We start from the raw sequence: 20,301 nt of genomic DNA, 5'->3' as shown, positions 1-20,301 counted from the left end.
CCAAACTAACCTAAATCAAACCATTACGTTATTGATTGACAATTTTATAATATCTAGATGGTAATATAAAAATCTACTGGCCCTCTGAATCATGCAGATCAGAGGTCAGTCTCCCAAAGTCTTTCACGGAAAAACCTGAAATAGATTTAAAAATTATTCTGTTACAGTTACATATTTTTAGAGGGCAGCTTTAGTAATACAATGTCAAAAACATACAGCTCATACATCCCTTGGCAGCTCATACATGTATGGATTTCATGCATTAAGTACAACACTTACAAGTACCCCCTAAACACTTGAGAAAAGCTCACAGGGTCAAAATATCTGCAGAGTACAAGTAAATCACAAGTTATATCTACTATTTAAACACAATTTTTTAGCAGCTAATTAGCATTCGGGAACTGTCTAAATCCGCAAATGGGCAAGAAGTAATTGAATAAAAATGAATCCCAGTAAAGCAGAGGATGGCAACTGGAAAATGCTTTGAAACAGCTAACTACCATGATTGAGTTTGATCCCATGAATTACAGCCACATATATAAAAATCTATAAGGAATTTGTAAGTACTTAACCTTAATCTTATTTGACTTCTGATTGTGTAGGCCTTTGAGTAGGAACACTGTCCTGGTTTGGGCCAGGATAAAGGTGGTTTTCTGTTTCTGTACTTTTGCTTTTAGCTAAGTCCCTTGTAAGTAGTCTCTCTGAAATTAACAGCAAGTTTCTCATGCAGTGTGTGTGCTTTTAGGATTGATAACACTTGATGTTTATAGTTACTGCTAGAGACTGGTATGCAGGCCAAGGACACTGCTCAGCTCTGCATGAAAACATTTTACCGTCCAGGAGGATACAGAGGTCCCACCTGAACCCTCCTTTAGGGAGGATCAGACAAGATAGATGCCAGAATTGACCAAACAGAGTATTCCATCCCATATACGTCACACTCAGTATAAATTTGAGGCATCACGAGGGCCGAGCCAGATCTTTTCCTGATTTCCTGCTTCCCTTCCTTCACCCGGCATCCTGGAAGGATCCTGTCTGTTCATCTGCCTGTGGTCCTGATCCGTGCCAGCCCATATCTGTGTGTTCCTGCCTCCAGTTCCCGACTGCTGCCGACTCCAGGAGTCCAGCCTGGACTTTCCCAGGGTTGCCCTACAGCCTCGGTGGTGACGTGAGAGTTATTGGGGGAGAGGGGGGAGGAATGTGGTTTCCATTTTCCTGTATATTTGTATATATTTAGTAATTTTTCCCTATTTACCATTACTGTTTCATTAAAGTTGTGTAGTTTAGTTTCCAACTCATAAGTCTCTCTCCCTTATTCTCTCTCCTTTCTTCATCGAGGGGAGAGAGAGATTAATAGAGAGCGTCTGTTATTCGGTTTAATTGCCGGGTCAGTGTTAAACCGTGACAAACACAAAGAAATTCCACTAGCAATGGAAACAGATTTTTTTTATTACCATGTAATTGCTGGCATAATCCAAATAATACATTTTTCGCATCCCATTTGAATGATACCAGAGTTTTCATTCTGAAACCAGATACCATTTTACCTGTGCTATAGGTTGCCAGGTCTGTTCTTACTCTCTCTGTACTTGGTCACTTTTTGCTGGCTTCTTCTAGAAGAGGATGAAGACCCAAGTCACTGTTCATTGTGCAGACTTCTTGCTTCTCCAACTAACTTGCCTACACACAGGTGTCTTAAGTAACCACTTCCTTCTTGCTGCCTGTTTAGTATACTCCTTCACAACCTGCTTAAGTTTCATTTGCAAGTAACATTTTTCATCATAGTAATAAAGATCTGTTGTTCTCCTTGTAAAACTCTCTCTTGAATCCTGGCAGACTTCACCAGCCAACTATGAGATCTGCCTGCCTAGGGCTTTCCTTTCAGACCAGCTTTCTAAAACAGCCCAAATCTATTAGAAGAATTTCTCTCTGAGTTCTCCAGAAAAGGCTGAGACTGTTTTTCTATGCAATTTCAGATTGTAAATGTGTAAGTTATTAATATGGGAAGCAGTCCAACAGTATCATTTCTTAAAGGGTTTCCTCTGTAATTACTTGGTACTGAGCCACTAATTGTCTTTAAAATAGTGAAATAATATATAAAATAGAAAAATTTAAGCCTTTTCAAAGCAGCTGGTTGTCTAGAACAGCATTATCCATTTACTAAGACCAAAGCAATTTTTGGCAGTATTAATGCTCATGAGCAACAGTACTGTTTTCTGACAGGAAAGAATAGTTTGTGTAGGAAACAACATTACACTGGGAGAATTCCCTGTGGGATTTTTGAAGGGCTAAAAACAGTCACAAAACTCAAAGGCTTTTCGGTGTAATGCATGATGGATTTTGATCTCGCTTCATTAAACATCAGTACATAATACATTATATATAAAACCTTCAACGCAGACAATAAGCATTATACAAAAGGGTAAAAATGGAACAGAAGATAACAGGAATCAAAATCCTATCTTCTTGTTGAATTACATGCTTCTGGAAATCATTCTGGTTGGAATGTTTATCTAAAAACATGTAGTACATATGTATGAAAAAGTCATCCCAGACTCCCTTTATATCTCCTTCAATGGACAGAAGTTATACTCACCTAAGGTGCAGCTCAGTGCCTAAAATACACACCTAAAATAGTCAGATAAATAATTCCCAGCAGAAGTACCTTTATCTCCATTTGCCATAAAGAAACTCTAGGTTGACTGGCTCAGCATCTTGAGTACCGTGTTCAGATCTGGGCACCTTTGGAGAGACAGAGAAGAGCTGGAGTGTGTCCAGAGAAGGGCAACAAAGCTCATGAAGGGCCTGGAGCACAAGTCCTGTGAGGAGCAGCTGAGGGAGCTGGGGGTGTTTAGGTGAGAAGAGGCTGAGAGGACACCTTATAGCTCTCTTCCACCACCTCAAGGGAGGTTGGAGGAAGGAGGGAAACAGCCTCCTTAATGGACTGTGATAGGACTAGAGGAAATGGCAGTAAGCTGTGCCAAGGGAGGTTTAGGCTGGATGTTAGGAAACATTTTTTCACTGAGATGGCTGTCAAACATTGGAATGGCCTGACCAGGACAGTGGTGGAGTCATCATCCCTGGAGGTATTTAAAAGGTGTTTGGACCTGGTCTTTAAGGACATGGTTTAGTAGTCAGCTTATGGTGTTGATCACAGGTTGGACTGGATGATCTTGGAGGTGTCTTCCAACCTAAATCATTCTGTGATTCTGTGATACTGAAAGCTGAATTGTATATAGAGAACATTGTGAGATGAATCCCAAGCTTCAGAGACCACTATGATGAGGCTGACATGAAAATGAGAATGAATTTATTCCTTTCCAAGTTGGGTTTCTACTGCAAAATTTACCTTGAAGGTAACAGCAACATATGTAACAGGCAAAGCTTGGATGCCACAGCTAGAGATTTGTTGAAGGTAGAAATTTCTGTAGGAATCATTTACCTTGTTTCTTGTTATACTGGCATTTAACAAGGTTGTGCCATGAAGAAAACACTAAGAATCTCAGTGGATACCCTCTGTTAGAGTATTAGATAGTTGTACTATACTTGAGCAAGAACTGCACAGGTTATTTCTCCAAGTTAATCTGTTGATGTCACCAGATCACACTGCATCCTGTCCTGTAAGTCACAGTGTTGAGGACAAATCTGTGTTTAATAAGGATAAATGCTTTTCTAAGCATTTTATGAAGCTCATTGTGTGTATAGATGTCCCAATTTGTCTCACTTGGCAAAGCATGGTAAAATAAGTTTAGGATAAAGGGCAATTTTGATGTGAGTGATATGGTTAGTTACACAATTGTTAGCAAGAAAACAGCAAAAATAGTAGGTCATATATGAACTGTATCCTGTAATCAGTACCAAGTGCTTGAGCAATACACAGAATTGGCAAATATGTTCTGATAGTTTTAAACAAGCATAGTTCACATACAGTGAATATTAGGTACCTTGTAAATCTACAATGTCTTAATCATAGAATCATAGAATTGGCTGGGTTGGAAGGGACCTCAGAGATCATCGAGTCCAACCCTTGAACCACCGTTGCGGTTGCTAGACCATGGCACTGAGTGCCACATCCAGTCTTTTTTTAAATATCTCCAGGGACGGAGAATCCACCACTTCAGTGGGCAGCCCATTCCAATGACGGATCACTCTTTCCGTAAAGAAATTCTTTCTAATATCTAACCTAAACTTCCCCTGGCACAACTTAAGTCCATGCCCTCTTGTCTTGTTGAAAGTCGTTTGGTAAAAGAGCCCAACCCCCACCTGGCTGCACCCTCCTTTCAGGTAGTTGTAGAGAGCGATGAGGTCTTGTAGTAATGTTAAGCCAAGTTATTTCAGAATTTATGATTATCCACTAATAAATCATTATACTATTTTCATCAGTTTTAGCAGATAAAAAAGATGTATATACACAGTATTGTCAACAGCTGAGACTGATAGCAACAAATTAATTAGAATATTGCTCCATAATGACTGTAACATGGTTACATTAAGAATTGGTGATGAGCAAGTCTCATTTTTTAACATTAATAAACATATTAAAAGATTTTTGAATGGAAGTGCTGAAATTATATGAATGCTGCATACATGCAAAGACCTAGTGAACTTGCATTCAGTTGTAAACTTATATTGTGTTCTGTGCCTTCTGGTTTGATAGGAAGAAAAGGTGATATCTTTCTAAAGATAAGGGTTAGAACTCAGGGCCAGCAGTTTGTTACTTACGCAGGATACCTGTGGATATCTGAAAAGAGCTTCTTTAACAACTTAGAGACATTCAGCAGCTGGGAAAGGCTGTAATTTAATCACATTTTGAAAGTTGCATGAGCATTATGCAGTGATCTTATTCCCAAGAGCAAATTCAGAATTAAGAGGAGACCTTGTGTGAAATCTGTCTAAAGGCACTGTCAGGTATTGCAGGAAAATTGACCACTTTTTTTTTTTATATGAGCTGCCATTGAACACATCTGTCTCATGGGAAGTACTTGAATTTAAAACGCCCGTTTTCTTTTTGACATCCATGGTTGGGATGGGGTTTTTTTGGTTTATAGCAATGCAAATGAGACAGATGTTGCCCATTATTGTTCTAGATAAGCGGCTTCTGCTGCTGAGACTGTAGTCTCTTGGCTGAAATTGTAATCTTTAACAAGTTGTTTGAATTGTTGGTGAACTCTGTGCTGTGAAAGTGGAAGGTGATGAATATCCTCATGTTTTAAGGCAGCACAATCTGGTAACATTTCTATAAATTCAAGAATACTTCTTTAAGGACTATAATATAAAGGAGGTTGCTTAAACCTGATAAGGAATGTTTTTATTGCTAGTATACCATTAAATATGAATATCTGATGAACTGAGAAATCATTATTTCCTCTACATTATTAAGAACCATTACATTTTTTTGTATACAGATTCTGAAGCTTAGCATATTTTGGCATTCCAGTGATACACGGTTAAGTTTTGCAACACAAAGAATGCTTTTTATTACCGAATTCAGGGAAGAATATGTAAAGTTTTTTTAAATCTGTGCTTACAAGGTATTGTTGCCAGTAGTAAATATTTTTGCAGTATAATAGTGTTGTTCTGTGAGCCACAGTTCATTATGTAATCCTTAGAAATATTCTGTGATGGGAGAATTAGAATATTATGAAAAATGGGAGTTAAGTGTTGGCAGTCTATCTAGCAAAAAATAAATGTAAGCCATGTGAAAATTGTAATTGATTCACTTCATATATTAAGACATTAAAAAAGTAAAACATAGGTGTATGTTGAATGAGATATGATGAAACTGCTTTCCAGGTAAAACTGCATAAAAGTCTCTAGTTTCCAGTAAATTCCTATTACAATTATTTTCATATTATCCTTGGATTTTTAAAAAATATTTTTAATTTAAGTCAAACAACTAAGCAATGCCTGTTTTTTTCTTTACACAGCAGATGGTACGTGAACAATACACTACAACAACGCCAGGCACTAGCCTAGAGAGGCCGAAGAATGAATATGTCTACAAAATTGGAATTTATGGCTGGAGAAAGCGTTGCCTCTACCTATTTGTTCTCCTCCTGCTTATCGTCCTAGTTGTGAATTTTTCTCTGACAATCTGGATTCTTAAAGTGATGTGGTTTTCCCCAGTAAGTGTCCTCTTTCATTTTCCGTTGGTTTTATATTGTCTTCCTCGCCTCATCACTTCATGTATTTTGCATGCACATGAGCTTCTGTCTGTGTTATAGGCAGTTCTTTTTTCTTCCATCTCAACTGTAATTTGTGCTTTGGTTTTAAATATATAAGACATATATATCTTTGAATATACTTCCTGATCTCTGTGTTCTAAATTGGTTATAACCTTTAAAATACTGAGGTTGTTGATACCTTATATTGAAGTGAATTCTAACCATTCTAAGAGAATATATTTTACTGTTGTGTCTGTCTTACATATTTTATAAATGCATTTGCTGTAATTTCATTTTACAGAATTCCTTAGTGTTAATATATTTCTGACAGTTGTTCTCTTTTATTAGCTTCCTTCTCCTGTTCATCAGCATCTAAAATTTAAACATTTATTTGCCCAATTAATTGCAGCTCAGAGGTAATTATTACTACTTTGTGCTTGAGGCTAAGCAGGCATATTATTCAGGATTAAATATGATAGCTTCCCACTGTCATATATTTTAATATTTTGCATGTAGTAGATTGCAGGCTAACTTTCAGAAGACTGCAAGATGCAGCTTTAGTCAGAATGCAATAAAATGCATCAGTGAAGAATGATACTAAGCTCATTTGTTCCCAGTTCTCAGTAATGATAGAGGATTTGAATAGACTTGTTACAAGAAAAACAACAATAGTAAACTACTGCAGCTCTGCTCCTGCTATTGAAAAGTGTTGTATTGAAGGTCCCAGTGTCTGCCATTGTCACACTTCTGTCACCAGAGAAAGTCCATTTGGTCTTCACAGAAGGATTTCTATACTTCCTTTTACTATAAAACAAGTAGGTTAATTTTAAGTGCTATTTATTAATATGGTTACTGCTACTTGGAATTCACATAAAGTTTCTTCCTCCACATAAATTCTTTTCAGCACTGTTACTGTCATACACATTACAATGTGAATGTTTTGTATCTCATATAGTTTGTGACTTCCTAACAGATAATCATGGGAACTGATTACCTCCCTTCACACAGCACTCTTAAGGCATGTATATAATGCAGCCCCCAGTTTTAAGCCTCCCAGCAGATGAGAGATTTTGACAAACTTTGGTATAATTTTTGGTTTTGAGTTGTTTTGTCTTGTGATTGGCCATCTGATGTTGCCAAGGTTATCTTTTGTTCTACGAATAACACTACATTAGTGGTTTCCTCTGAAAAATTTATTCTTAATCTTTCTCATGCTCCTGACAAAGAGAAGATAAATGCTTCACAGGAAAAAATACATTCATTTCCGCTTTTGCCTTGTTGTCTTAATTGATTAAAATTACCATGTAATTTAAAACGATCAATTGACTCTTAGCTTATAACATTTTAATTCCAATGCCATTAGTTATTCTAGACTAGATGCTATCCTATGAGAAGAAAATACATCCTTCTAGACACTGTCAGACTCTAAAATATTTAACTGCAAAAATACTGAATATATTGAATACAAGAATACTCCTTGCTCATTATTTTCCAAATTCATATTGTGGTGTAGACTGTAGAACTGTGCATTTTTCTGTCTTTATAATTGAGAGTGGGTTGGTTTTTTTTTTTATATGGAATAACTAATTTTTTATTGAGATGGAGATAACATATTCTTTATCAGTCAGATGATTACAGAACTCACCTCAGAGACAGATGTTTCTGTTCTGTTCTGGCTTCTGGTCCAACTAATATTCAGTTTAGTTATATGAAGTAGAACAATCTATAAAAAGAGAGAGTAAAAGACTATTAATTTCAAATGCTCTACAATCTGTTGATTAGAACATCAGTTCGTGGGAGAAGATATGAGATAAGATTTTTCCAAGGAAAGGAGGAATGTTATTCCTGGACTGCAACAACTCAGTTGAGTCCACCAACCACTTGTTCTTAGATAGAAGGACATCAGTACCTCTCCCTGTGGCCACTCTTTATCCTTGCAAGCTTTATTTAGAAGATGTCACTCTTGGAATTCTGATTGGTTTTGTGTGCAGTGGTGGTCAGATAATTTAACTGCAAAAATACTAATATGTCTGGATCTGCAAGGCAAGTGAGGAGGACTTCTGAGGAGGGCTTTTACAGATCTATAATTTGGAATGTGATCCTTAAATTATGTAAGTATTTCCCATACTTGTTGCCCAGCATACAAACTCCATATTGTCTGGAAGGCTTCATGATTGGCAAGCAATTTGGAAAAGGTGACAGTGTTGAACTAACCTGTATAATGATGCTTCATACAATACTGAGCATCTGAAAGCTTTATAGAGATTGGCTGCTCAGTAAGAGACTTCTGGAACAATTTCACAGCTATAACAGTTTGCTTGCATGGCTGTGAAATAGTGATTTGTTTGTTGGGATTAGTTTGCTGGGATTTTACTTTTCCAATATCTTTATATTCCTTGGAAAAAAAATAGGTTCATGGGATTGATTTCACATTTTATACTTAATATGACAGGCTTTAGCTGTCATTTCCTATTGTCACATAGACAAGTAGTAAAAGAATCCTCAAAACTTCACCCTTACTACTGATCCATTGTGTCTACACTATAATCAGTGAAGACTTCAACCAAAACTTTCAGGTCACTGTTGAATTTCATAGATTGTCATAGTAGTACTCTCAGACTCATGTGTGAAAAGTGCACCTGATCAGATAATTACTATTTCTGATGAAACAGGAAATCTTGTTCAGAAACCCCACATTAATTCATTCATGTTATCATTCAGATAATGCTACATTACCCTAACACTCAGAACAGTTGTATGCTGAAGATTATTTCTAACTTTTATTAGCCTCTGATGGAGAAATCTGTGTATCCATGGCATTTTATGGATACCACAGTTATCATGGTCTTCTGCAATAGGAAAGGTCAAGGCAACTGTCCTGTTTCATGTTGATTAAGGACAGAGTCATAAAAGAAGAAAACAAGTTTCCCAGGAAAACTGGTTGCCCTTCTCCAGACTGGAGTTTTTCATGGAAGTTTTGCTCTGGCAAAACATTTTAAGCACAGTGTAAGAGGCAGAGAAGTCTTCATAGTTTTAGATGCAATGTCAGTCAAACATTATCCTAATCCATACTCAGTCCCATGTTGTCCCATGCCATCCATGTTCAACCATACGTGGGTTTGAGTCACTGACAAGTAAAGTCACACCTTATCATGACAGCAATAAACTTTGTACATGGAGGGCCCAGCACACAATCTCCAGCCCATCAGGGCATATTCAAAGCATGGTTCTTCCTAACAACAGGACAAATGTTGAGCCTGCTCTTCTACCTGCACTTTAGTTGGACATAAAGACATACACGGGCAATGAGAACTGGGTAGGTCTCTGCATATTTAGGGTGCAGAGTGGTCTTTACTTCCAGGTCCTCTGGAACCTGGAATAAACAGGACCTTTTCTACAGTTGTTGAACAAACAAATAGAGGCTTTTCTAAATATTATTCACAAGTATTTTCTTTTTTTTGGCCTACTTGTAATTAGCAAGTGCTCTACCCATACTACTGCTGCTGAAACTTGTCACAGACACACCACTCTGCTAATCCTAATGAGTTCTCACGGGCAATTAATAATGAATATATACAAAGTATAAAATATTTTTAAATTCTTTTCAGAAGTTATATGTAAGGCAATGCCAATTCACCTATATCTGATCATATAAGAAAATGTTGAAAAGCTAACTATAACTCTATGCTTGCAACCAATAGCTGCAATACACATTAGTTGGTTGACAATTAACTGCTCTAGATCTGTAAATATTTTGTGCATTTTATAATCAAATAGTTATTTAAACAACTACGTAAACACTTGAAAAATTCAGGCACCAAAGAGAGAGGGACTTACTTAAGGAAATAAGTAAAATATGAAACTAGAAATGTGATGCATTAAGAAAACAAAATTTGCACTAAAAATCAGGTAATACTTCCTGACAGACTTAGAAGACTGAGTACTAATATGGCTTATTAAATTGGAGAAGCCCAATCACTTGGAACATTTAAAACCAGACTAGACAGCAATAAAAATACGTGGTAAAGAGCACTTACTCACAGTAAGGGTTCTCTTTCACTGCAAAGACGCACACTAATGAACTTGCACAGGCTTTCCATGCATTTTATCAATAACAATATATGCTCCATATAGTTAGTTGCCATTTTGAAAATGGTATATTTTTAAATACTCAAATGAAATAAAATATTTTTTCTATTATTCACATATTCTCATTCACAATTTTACTAAAATTATTTCTTATTATAACACCCTAGTTTCTGTAGTTTCTACTCTGGATAATCCTGGACAGCTGTGTTTTGCTATTTTGTTATTAAATACAATTTGCTTCCAACCAGGCCACAGCTATTCCCATTGTCTCTATCAGATGGTGTATATTTAAATATTTTATGCAAAGACTAGTAGCTGGAAACAAAGATAATGAGATAATTATAGCAGAAAATCTGTTATCAAAGTGTCAGACTTCTCAGTAGTGTGATATATATTTGCATATGTATTTATAGTGTATTTTCTTAAAGAGTTTGGTTAATCTAAGATATGAATCAAAGTCTAGGTAAAAGAGTGTGGAACAGCACTCTCTTATGAATTGAAAAAATACCTTTGTCGTTGTTGGAATAATTTATATTGATAAAGAGTGTTAGAAAATCTGAGTACAGTCAGATTATAGTGTATATGCCATTTTAAGAACTGTGGACAAGTGAGATCTCAAGGGCTTGAATGCAGTTCCTGATTCTGCTTTGTTATTTTAAAGTTGTGTGTGGAAACTTATATGAAGCTGCTCTTGGTAAGTATTCTGCCAAAGGAGCACCAGATGTTCTGATCTGATGAGCTGATGTACCACTTTCATTTCTGAGTCCTGACCCAACCAGTAGCTTTGTCATTCATCTGCATTCATGTTTGGGCATGTATTTTTGCTCTTAGGAGCAAAACATATGTAACATATGGAAATGATGAATGATAGATCTGGTGAAATATACAATTGGGTGACCTGAAAAAGGTCTCTGTTCATAAAGGTCTATTTTTTCTAGTGCTATCACCATACTTCTTTAAAGAGGTTCATTCTCCCTAAAGATTGCTTATATATCTTTAGATTATCCTATACTCGAAAACACTTACCAAGATTGACATAGTAAAAATTTACTGTAGATTTCCTTAGAATCATATCTGTGATAGTGAAAGGTTAGGGTTGAGGACATGGATGAAAACAAACAGTATTTCCAAAATGTGGGACGCAGGGGCTTCCCAGTGCCTGGGTCGAGGTGCAGACCCTGATTGTGCCTTGCCTGTGAGCTCCACCCCTGACTGCAGTTACCCAAGTGCTTAGAGGAGTGATACCTGCAGACCCTCTCCTGCTCAGCATCCACTTTGCCCAAGGGATGCTGACATGGGTGATGCACGACATGCTGCAGCATCACCCACTCTGCAGTCCAGTCCCCAGAGTCAGGCCCAGCCTACTGAATTGATCAAAAGATGAAAATACTGAACAACTTGCATTTAATTCCTATTTCTTTACTCCATATGCAAATAATTGCCTGTACATTCCTGTATCAAACACAGCCATCTGATCAGAAACATTCAGTGTGCAGAGTTCCATAGCTGCTGCTTCACCGTGTGAGAGTCTTAGAATGTGTCCATTTTAAGCCCAACACTGGAATTACCTAAATCTACATTATTTTAAAGATGATATAATTGTCAGTACTAGAGTAGGGCTTCTTGTCATGCACTCTAGAGGAAATTGAAAAAAAGATTCGTATTCTATTTTTGGTCAATAAGAGCTACAAATATGATCTTATTAATTTTGTCATTAGAAAATCATCACAGTAGGTGATTATATGGTGGTCACAAGTACTGATCATTTTAAATCTGTGTACCATGTATAAAAATGGTCATAGCAAAGCTAATGAAAACTTTGCTCTCAAACTTTATTTAATGAGTAAAGCTAAGATGAGAGTAAGTAATTCAAAATGGAGTTGGGTTGTTACTGCAGATACTCTATTTTTAATTGCAATATACTGCAGTGGTTATTATTTAATATGATAGTACAGTTTCTAAATAAACTTGCATGATAGCTGCAAGGAAAAACATAAGGTAAAGTATGTCAGTCATTCTTTCACATATAGCCTTAGACTTTCTCTACAGTGCTCTGTGAGGTGTGCAACATCTTTCCTTTTTTCATCTCACGTTTTTGTCATCTTGACTATTCAGACAGCAAAATCTGTCAGGTGCTCGTCTCTGTGCTTACACAAGGCATAGCACACTGAGATCAGATGATGGAATGTCCCCTAGTACAAATTATAGGATTTACAATCTGAATTAATACATAGTCTGTATCGTAAACACAATGCAAATATCCCCGATTCCTCAAAGGAATTCAAGAAATAAACATCATGTACTGTTGTTCAGAAAATCCTTTTGACAACATTGAAAAATCAAAGGAAAAGATTTAATGCCATTTCTTTAACTAAGTTGCATAATTATAGATGTTAATGTAATGTAAGTAATTAGCCAATATTATTTTCTGAATAAACATATGTAACAGTATATTTTTCTAATTTTGAGCAAGTCAGTCACAGAAGATGTGATGCTTGCTGCATGTAATGGCATTTTTATTAGCAAAGTAATTTAAATTCCTGCTTTTTAAGTAACTTAAATTTCCAGCTTTGAAATTCCTGTTTGTGCAGTAAGAAACCAGACAGAATTTGATCTTTGCCAAACAAAGAAATGAAGCTGGAACCGGAGGGGTTCTGAGAAGCTATTTTGTCCTCAAGTAAAACCTGTCGTAATTAATACCTACCTTTACTTAAGACTCTTGGTCTGTGTATTGGGACAAAGAAGATCTGAAAATATCTTGAAAGCATCTTCCAACTGAAATTATTCTGTGATTCTGTGATCTTAAATGTGAATCCTGTTTTATGAAAGAAATCTCACCAAAACTAAGCAAATGTCAATGGAATGGTGAATTTGCATCTCTCATAGCCATGTCCTTACAAAACTGTCGAGTTCAAAGTGGCCATCTACTTTTCTGGGTCTTGGAAGTTTACCTGCCTACTTTCTAACTTTATCTGCAAAGAATGTTTTAGTCTGCATCCAGCCCTAAGCCAGGTGACACTGACTTCTGTACCAGGAGTGCTCACTGTTGCTAAGTGCTCTGATTTGACCAATGTCTTTCACAGAGAAGATTCCATTGTCATCCTAGCAGAGGAGTCAGATAACCTTCTCTGTCTGAGCCCAGGAAACAGAGTCCTTGCAAAAGAATATGAGCCGAGGCATCAGTGATGTTATTATACCAAGCACGTACTTAGCTCCAAAATAGATATTGTAAGTCAAACAGAGAGTTTCATCAGATTCATTACCAATCCTGTTTTTTCTGATTGCTCTTTAACAATCTCTACCCACATCCCTATTATCTCAATGAAACAATACGTTCTTGTTTGCAAAGCAAGTTCTCTAAATAGTAATTGCTCCAAGAAGTACTGCAGTGAAAGCTGGATCTATAGAGCCATTAATTAAACCAGCTTTGGAGGACAAGAAGTGATGTCTTGGTCTGAACTTGCCAGTATCTTTCCCTGGATTGGCCTAAAAAAGATACTTGCCAGTATCTTTCCCTGGATTTACATCCTAAAAGTAGGATGTAAATATACTGTAAGTAAGAATAGGCACTGTCTAAACGGAAATACTGTGTCCTATCTGCTCTAAAGTTAATTTTTGGTATTAATGACTACCCATGGTAAGTGTGGACTTTTGATATTTGGAAAATTCGAATATTCACAGAGCATAAATCAATAATACATGTTATTAATTCCTGAGACAGGAGGCACTTTAATTTCAGTCGAATGCATGCTAAGGATAATGTTTGGATTCACATCTCTGTATGCAGCTATTAGCCAATACTGAGATAAGAAATTTAATTTTCATTGTTTAAAGGAATCTGTGCACTGCAGTTTAGTTTGATGCTGAGAAGGTGCAGAAACTGGTATGGTGTGGTACGGTATGGTATGATGTTGATCCAACATAGTACCCCCCATGTGTATCAATATCTCTGTTGGTACGAAGCAGTTATTGAATTGAGGTGGCTAGAAATACTCAAACTGAATGTTCCTCCTGCTTCATCCTCATTTTTGAGGGCCACATGCCTACAGGAGCAGACCTCCACATTATTATATTGGTTTGAGAGATAAATCTTAGTGTCATCTTCTGATTCTCTTTTGACTAAGCCACAGATGGCATGTGGCTCAGCTGCCTGAGAGCAAGTCACTGTTAGTGCAAGAGCCCTATAGCTACAGCTGCTTCCTTCCACTCCTGTCAGTCCCACAGCAATGTACAATGCGACTTTCTTGGGCAGCAGATACCACAACAGGTGAAAGAGGACAATTCTTACATCCTGTTTTAAGAAGATAAGCCTTTAATGTTAGCCATACCAATTCCACCAAACTAGCTTTATCTAGTTTTGTCTGTATTTTCCTCAGAATGGGTTTCATAGCCAGAAGAAGGCAGCCATACTACCAGGCCCTATATAAGGATGACTTCAGGTTTTGATATGTCTCAGTCCTTCCATAGTACTCTGAAAGAAACTTAATGAACTTTCTACAGCTTGTGGACATACGGCACTTTGGCTTTGTGGAGAGTGGAACTACTTCCCCTTTATTCAGAGAAAAATATTTTGCCTCTATTTTGTATGTATTTTGTATCTAGAGTCTAAGAGAATAAACCATTCAAGATGGCCCTCCTAATCAGGTATTCTGTGACACGTGTCTTACCTAGTAGTGACAGCTACTTGTTATAGGTGGTTTACTGGTGTTACCCGAGTATTCTTACATAAAGAATTTGCTGGATAATTGTCAAAGGTCCTTTAGACCTTTTCTGAATCAAAGAGCTTTTTGAGATTTTATGAGGCTTGAACCCACTCAGAGCTACAATTTCATGTAGAAGGCCTTGGCTTTGTTTTTACAAGCACTTAGCTCCTCAGTAGCATTTTCAAATGATGAAAAATGCTTCTACTGTGGTTGAAGACAATCCTGTTAACACAATTAGAGGCTGCCTAGCAGTTTTGAAAGGAAAACTGGTCACACCTTTGTGAACACTAATGCTAAATTGCATCTTTGGTGCATAAGGGTTTGGCAGCTGCCAGCAGTTTCTATGCCAGTCAATACCTTTCAACAGTAGCAGAACCTACTTAGTATCTGCAGAGATTCCATTTCATCCTCCTCTTCTGTACAGCTCAGTCTCTGCCTTGCTGAGAGCTTTGAGTAATTAGAAAACATGAGCCTCAGGTCTGTATGCACAACCATGTGTTACAGCTCAGGGCCAGTCACCAGGTTAAGAAGAGCCATACAGCTGCAAGGTTTAATGAAGCACTTTTTGTTTGTTGTTTCACTGTTGTTTTTTTTTTACCTAATCAATAGTTTATTTTAGAACTGCATAAAAGCCCCTGCATCTAACTGAAACTTGCAGGCTTTCCTCATATCAATAGAAATGTTTTTTATTCAGTGATTTGAATAAGAACATAAATCCTTTAAACTGAAAGCATCAAGGTTGCTCATCATTGAGGAAGTCACAATACCCAGTAAATAATAATTGTCTTCTCTTTAATGGTAATGTAAGTTGAGAGAGCATTATGTGTGACTATTACACTCCTTTTTTTTGTGGAACTTACCATTGGATTTTAGTACATCAGAGTGGTTGTTTATCATAAATCCCTCTCTTTTGCATTTAATGTAACTTCAATTTGCCAATGACAAAGGAGGACAGTAGAATTTCCCCATCTCACAGTACTGCATAATTCAGTATTTTTAGTCTTAGGATACTAAGGAAATCATTATTTCTTAATGATCACAATGGTAATAGAAGTGAGGATCGTTATATGAAATCCACACTTTTGTTTTTTTCATTCATTTTACAGAGTTTACCTGTTTGTCATTAGAAGATAGAAATCTATGCATGTTTCCCAAGTCTTAAGCCTCAATATGTTTTTTGCACTTCCTGAGTGGTAAATGAGAATGGATAATGAGGCTCTTAATAAAATATTTGAGAATGTGAGCTTTGTGTCAATGATTAAATGAAATATCTGATGAAGAAAATGGGGCATACTGGAGGACATACTTATCCAAAGTAATCCTGAGTGATATGACTGGATTTACTGAAAAATAAGAACTTTCAGATAAGTGCTCAGTTTTGTCATGTGGCATATTATTCTTGATGTCAAAGACATTCCTTTGTGTCTATAGCATGCTTAGAATAATCATCCCTGAACAATCTCAGTCCATTAGAAGAGTGTGCTCAGTAAATTGCATAATCTTCTTTTTCAACATCAATTATAGTTTTTTTGTCTCTGCTAAAAAGTTCTTCCTGGCAGAGCCAAAGGGGGATAGAGATCGCCTCTAGGGAGTTTGTTCATTTTCCTTGATTTATTTCAGAGTAATAATTAATTGCAACTTCTTCTCTGTCTTATTAAATTTCAGATTTGTCAATGTCATTTTTATACTTACTCTATCATAGACTGTTTATTTAGTTCCTCTTATTTCAGAAAAATTATGCAAACTCTGTTTAAACCTGATGCTTAATATAATCTACTTTCCCTTGTTGAAAAGGTGTGTGATGAGAGCAATAATGAGATCCTAAGTTTAGTTAATTAAATGAGAGATATTTGTTAGTGTTGTTTCTTTAAAATATCCTGATATTTCGTGTCATATTTTTCAATAGCATTTGTCTTAAAACCTGTGTGGTTTTGTGTTGCAGAAGTGATCCCTATTTATTGTGCCATAAGTTAGAAAAATGATCACAGTCTTCAATGGAAAAACAAATTTCTGAATCACTCAGTGTTGCTTAGGAATTGTGATTAGAAAAGCCATAGGGGTCTGATAATAGTTATTTTTTTTAATTTTGCCTTATGAGATATATTGGTATATAATAGATACTTTTGAAAAGCTTTGCAGTGATTAAGCATATAGAAATTGTATTTGCTTCCACTGAAAAAAGTCAGTACATTATGTATTTCAAAGTATTAAAATATTTGACACTAAATACAGATTCCATAAATAGCTCTTCTAAAAGTCTATTTCCTGAACTAAATCCTTGCTGAGGATGAGACCAATGAAGTGAACTTCTGACATGAATATTTCTTTCATTGAGCAAAACTTGTTTCTCTCTCTGTCTCTCTTCAAGCCTGTTAAAAAATAGCTAGTTTTTCACTGAAGGCTGGTTAGACATTTTATTTAGCATTGTGTACAAATATACATAATATATTTGAATATATGAAACACAGAGTTTCATCGGTGAGAACACACCATGTTTGAAAATAATCAGTCTCCTGAAGTTACTACTTTTTTCAGTGATAGGCAGAATTCATTAGGTGAACAGTTGATGAATGCGTTATCGGTGGCTTGTTGTGTATCTCTTCTGCCCTGCTTACAGGGAGAACAACTTGAAAACTATATGGAGTGGAAATACTATTTTGATTTATTGTTTATCTGCTCTCATGAGACTCCAATGTGGCGTACTGCATCCAGTTCTGGAGCTCCTGTTACCAGAAAGACAGGGATTTGCTGAAAAGTGTCCAGAGAAGGGCCATGAGGATGATCAGAGGGCTGGAGCACCTCTCCTATGAAGGCAGACTGAGAGAGTTGGGGTCATTCAGTCTGGAGAGGAGAAGCCTCCAAGGAGACCTCATTGTAGCCTTCCAGTATCTGAAGAGGGCTACAAGAAAGCTGGTGAGGGACTTTTTAGGAAGTCAGGGAGTGATAGGACAAGGGAGAATGGATTCAAACTAGGGGATGTAGATTTAGATCAGATGTTAGGAAGAAGTTCTTCATCATGAGGATAGTGAGACACTGGCACAGGTTGCCCAGAGAGGTGGTGGAAGCCCCATCCCTGGAAGTTTTTAAGGCCAGGCTGGACAGGGCTCTGAGCAACCTGATCTAGTGGGAGGTGTCCCTGCCCATGGCAGGGGGGTTGGAACTGGATGATCTTTAAAGTCCCTTCCAACCCTGAAAATTCTATGATTCTTTGATTTATTATGTAGCCCTCCAGCCTACTCCTTGTAGTGTGAGGCAGTTGACCTGATGTATTTTCATGTGTGACCAAGCTGTAAGGCTACAATTTTTCACTAAGGTTGCTCTCATATTTTAGCAGGAGGAGAGGGAGGGTGAGAGGGAGGACAGCAGTGAATCCTTTACAAATTAACTAAATACCTGTGAAATTCCTTGCAGCTGAAGCCTGAATTACTGAAGTGATTTCTCACTCGTTTTTTGCCTTATCAGTTCTATGACAATGATGAGAGAAAGTAAGAAGAATGAACTTAGGGTATGGGCTGGAAATGACAACTGGGCTAAAATCAGGAGGGAAAGACTAAGAATTGGAAAGGTAAAAAAAACCCAGCAAGCAGGCTGCAGAGAGAAAGGAAAATGATTGTCAGAAATGGAGCTTTAACCTAAAATTAGGGGAGGAAAATAACATTAAACCAAGGAAGAATTAATCAAAAAGAAAGAAGTAATTACCGAGATGGAAGCAAATAAAAAACCCTCTTTGTCTTCTCAGTAGGCTTAGAATTATTGCATTCTTTGTAAAATATGTTAATGATAGAATAAACCTTGACATGTTAACATAAGATTAGTTTCATGTGGCTACTCAGGTAACAGATTATTGTTTATGGCCTTTTTAGAAGGCAAGGATAAGTGCTATTTCAGCACAACCAATACTGATGCACTTATTTTTTAGTTAACGGCTGTAATATTGCATTCTTTCCTCAAAAAATTAAAAAAAAAAAATCCAACTTTAATAATTTTTTCTTGAATGCTGAAATTTTTAAGGGACAAATATTCCTGGAAGAAATTAGGAACTCTCAAAACTTAAATTCATTAGCATGGTTATCTGTATCAATAGACTGGAGGTAGGCAGCTCTGGAAATTTTCAGTTTAGCAAAAGAGCAAATATTAAATACAGCAACAATAATAAAATGTGCATAATTCTTGCATCTTCTCCTCAGACTGGAATGGGACACCTGCGTGTTACGAAAGAAGGACTTCGTCTGGAAGGGGAATCAGAATTCTTGTTCCCCCTTTATGCCAAAGAAATCCATTCTCGAGTGGTAAGCAGCCAGTCTTTCAATAGTTCTAAAATAAAATTAATGCATTTATGAGCAACTGAATCCAGGCAAACTCCAGGCATCTGTCAGGGAAATATATAAATATCTGTGTGTTTATATGTGCACACATGCATATTTTTGCATGCAAATATGTTCAGGTTTTGTCACCTCTTGGACAATTATATTGAATGTGTACTACCTTTATATATTTATGTATATAAGGTGTACAAGATTAAATGGAAATATTTAGGGTTTAATCTTGTTTACATAGACAGAAATAATAGCTACTCAATTATTATTTTTCTTGTTGTTCTAAAAAAGAAAAACATACTTGGTCAAAAAAAATATATATAAGAAGATTAATTTCAAAATTACACCAGGAATGGTATGATACATTTTAGAAGTCCTGAGCTTAGAGGAAGGAAGAGAAAATCTGAATTGGTTTTTAATTATCTAGGTCAACTCTGAAACTTTTACCAGAGAATTTTTGTAGAGCAATAGCTGTTTCTTGCAAAAACAAAACAAAAAAACAAAACAAAAAATAAAAACATTTTTCAAAACTGTTGTCTGTAATCCAGACTCTCAGAAAATAAAGCTGTGCTTTATTAACATTGTCATCAACCAGTGGGAGATTTCTTTGCATACAGTACTATTCAGTAGAAGTAAAATCTGAATATGGCCCTTGCATTGCTTCGAACATTATCATCCTCACCAGGAGTACATAGCTAACTGTGAGACTTCTCTGAACTTAGGGAAAAAGTGTTTGTATAGCTATAACAAGAAAAAATGATAATAAATTTATCTGGAAACATGGTTGATATAATATCTAAAAAGTATCTATAGTATTTAAAAAGAGACTGGATGTGGCACTCAGTGCCATGGTCTAGCAACCGCAACGGTGGTTCAAGGGTTGGACTCGATGATCTCTGAGGTCCCTTCCAACCCAGCCAATTCTATGATTCTATGATTCTTTGATTCTGTGATCTAGGATGAGGTTGTTTAAGTGCTTTATTACTGAAATTTAAGCAATATAATTTCACAACTATTAAGCATCTTTTT

At 36.5% G+C, this 20,301-nt stretch overlaps 1 protein-coding gene across 4 annotated transcripts in view; it reads left to right on the top strand.

The window, feature by feature from the left end:
- SGCG (sarcoglycan gamma) overlaps positions 1 to 20,301 on the top strand; it is a 123,253-nt gene that overhangs the window by 55,580 nt on the left and 47,372 nt on the right. For 2 of the 4 annotated variants that reach the window (XM_030465344.1, XM_008502328.2), the window contains 2 exons: positions 5,931 to 6,125; positions 19,144 to 19,245. In XM_030465344.1, coding sequence (XP_030321204.1) covers positions 5,931 to 6,125; positions 19,144 to 19,245 — 297 coding nt within the window. Of the gene's footprint in view, positions 1 to 5,927; positions 6,126 to 19,143; positions 19,246 to 20,301 lie in introns of all 4 variants that reach the window. The other 2 variants (XM_030465327.1, XM_030465334.1) reach the window with 1 other exon arrangement.

Source organism: Calypte anna, chromosome 1, assembly GCF_003957555.1.
Source record: "Calypte anna isolate BGI_N300 chromosome 1, bCalAnn1_v1.p, whole genome shotgun sequence".
Classification (NCBI taxonomy): Eukaryota; Metazoa; Chordata; class Aves; order Apodiformes; family Trochilidae; genus Calypte; species Calypte anna.
The sequence above is the reverse complement of the archived record's forward strand: the minus strand, read 5'-3'. Positions and strand labels throughout refer to the sequence as shown.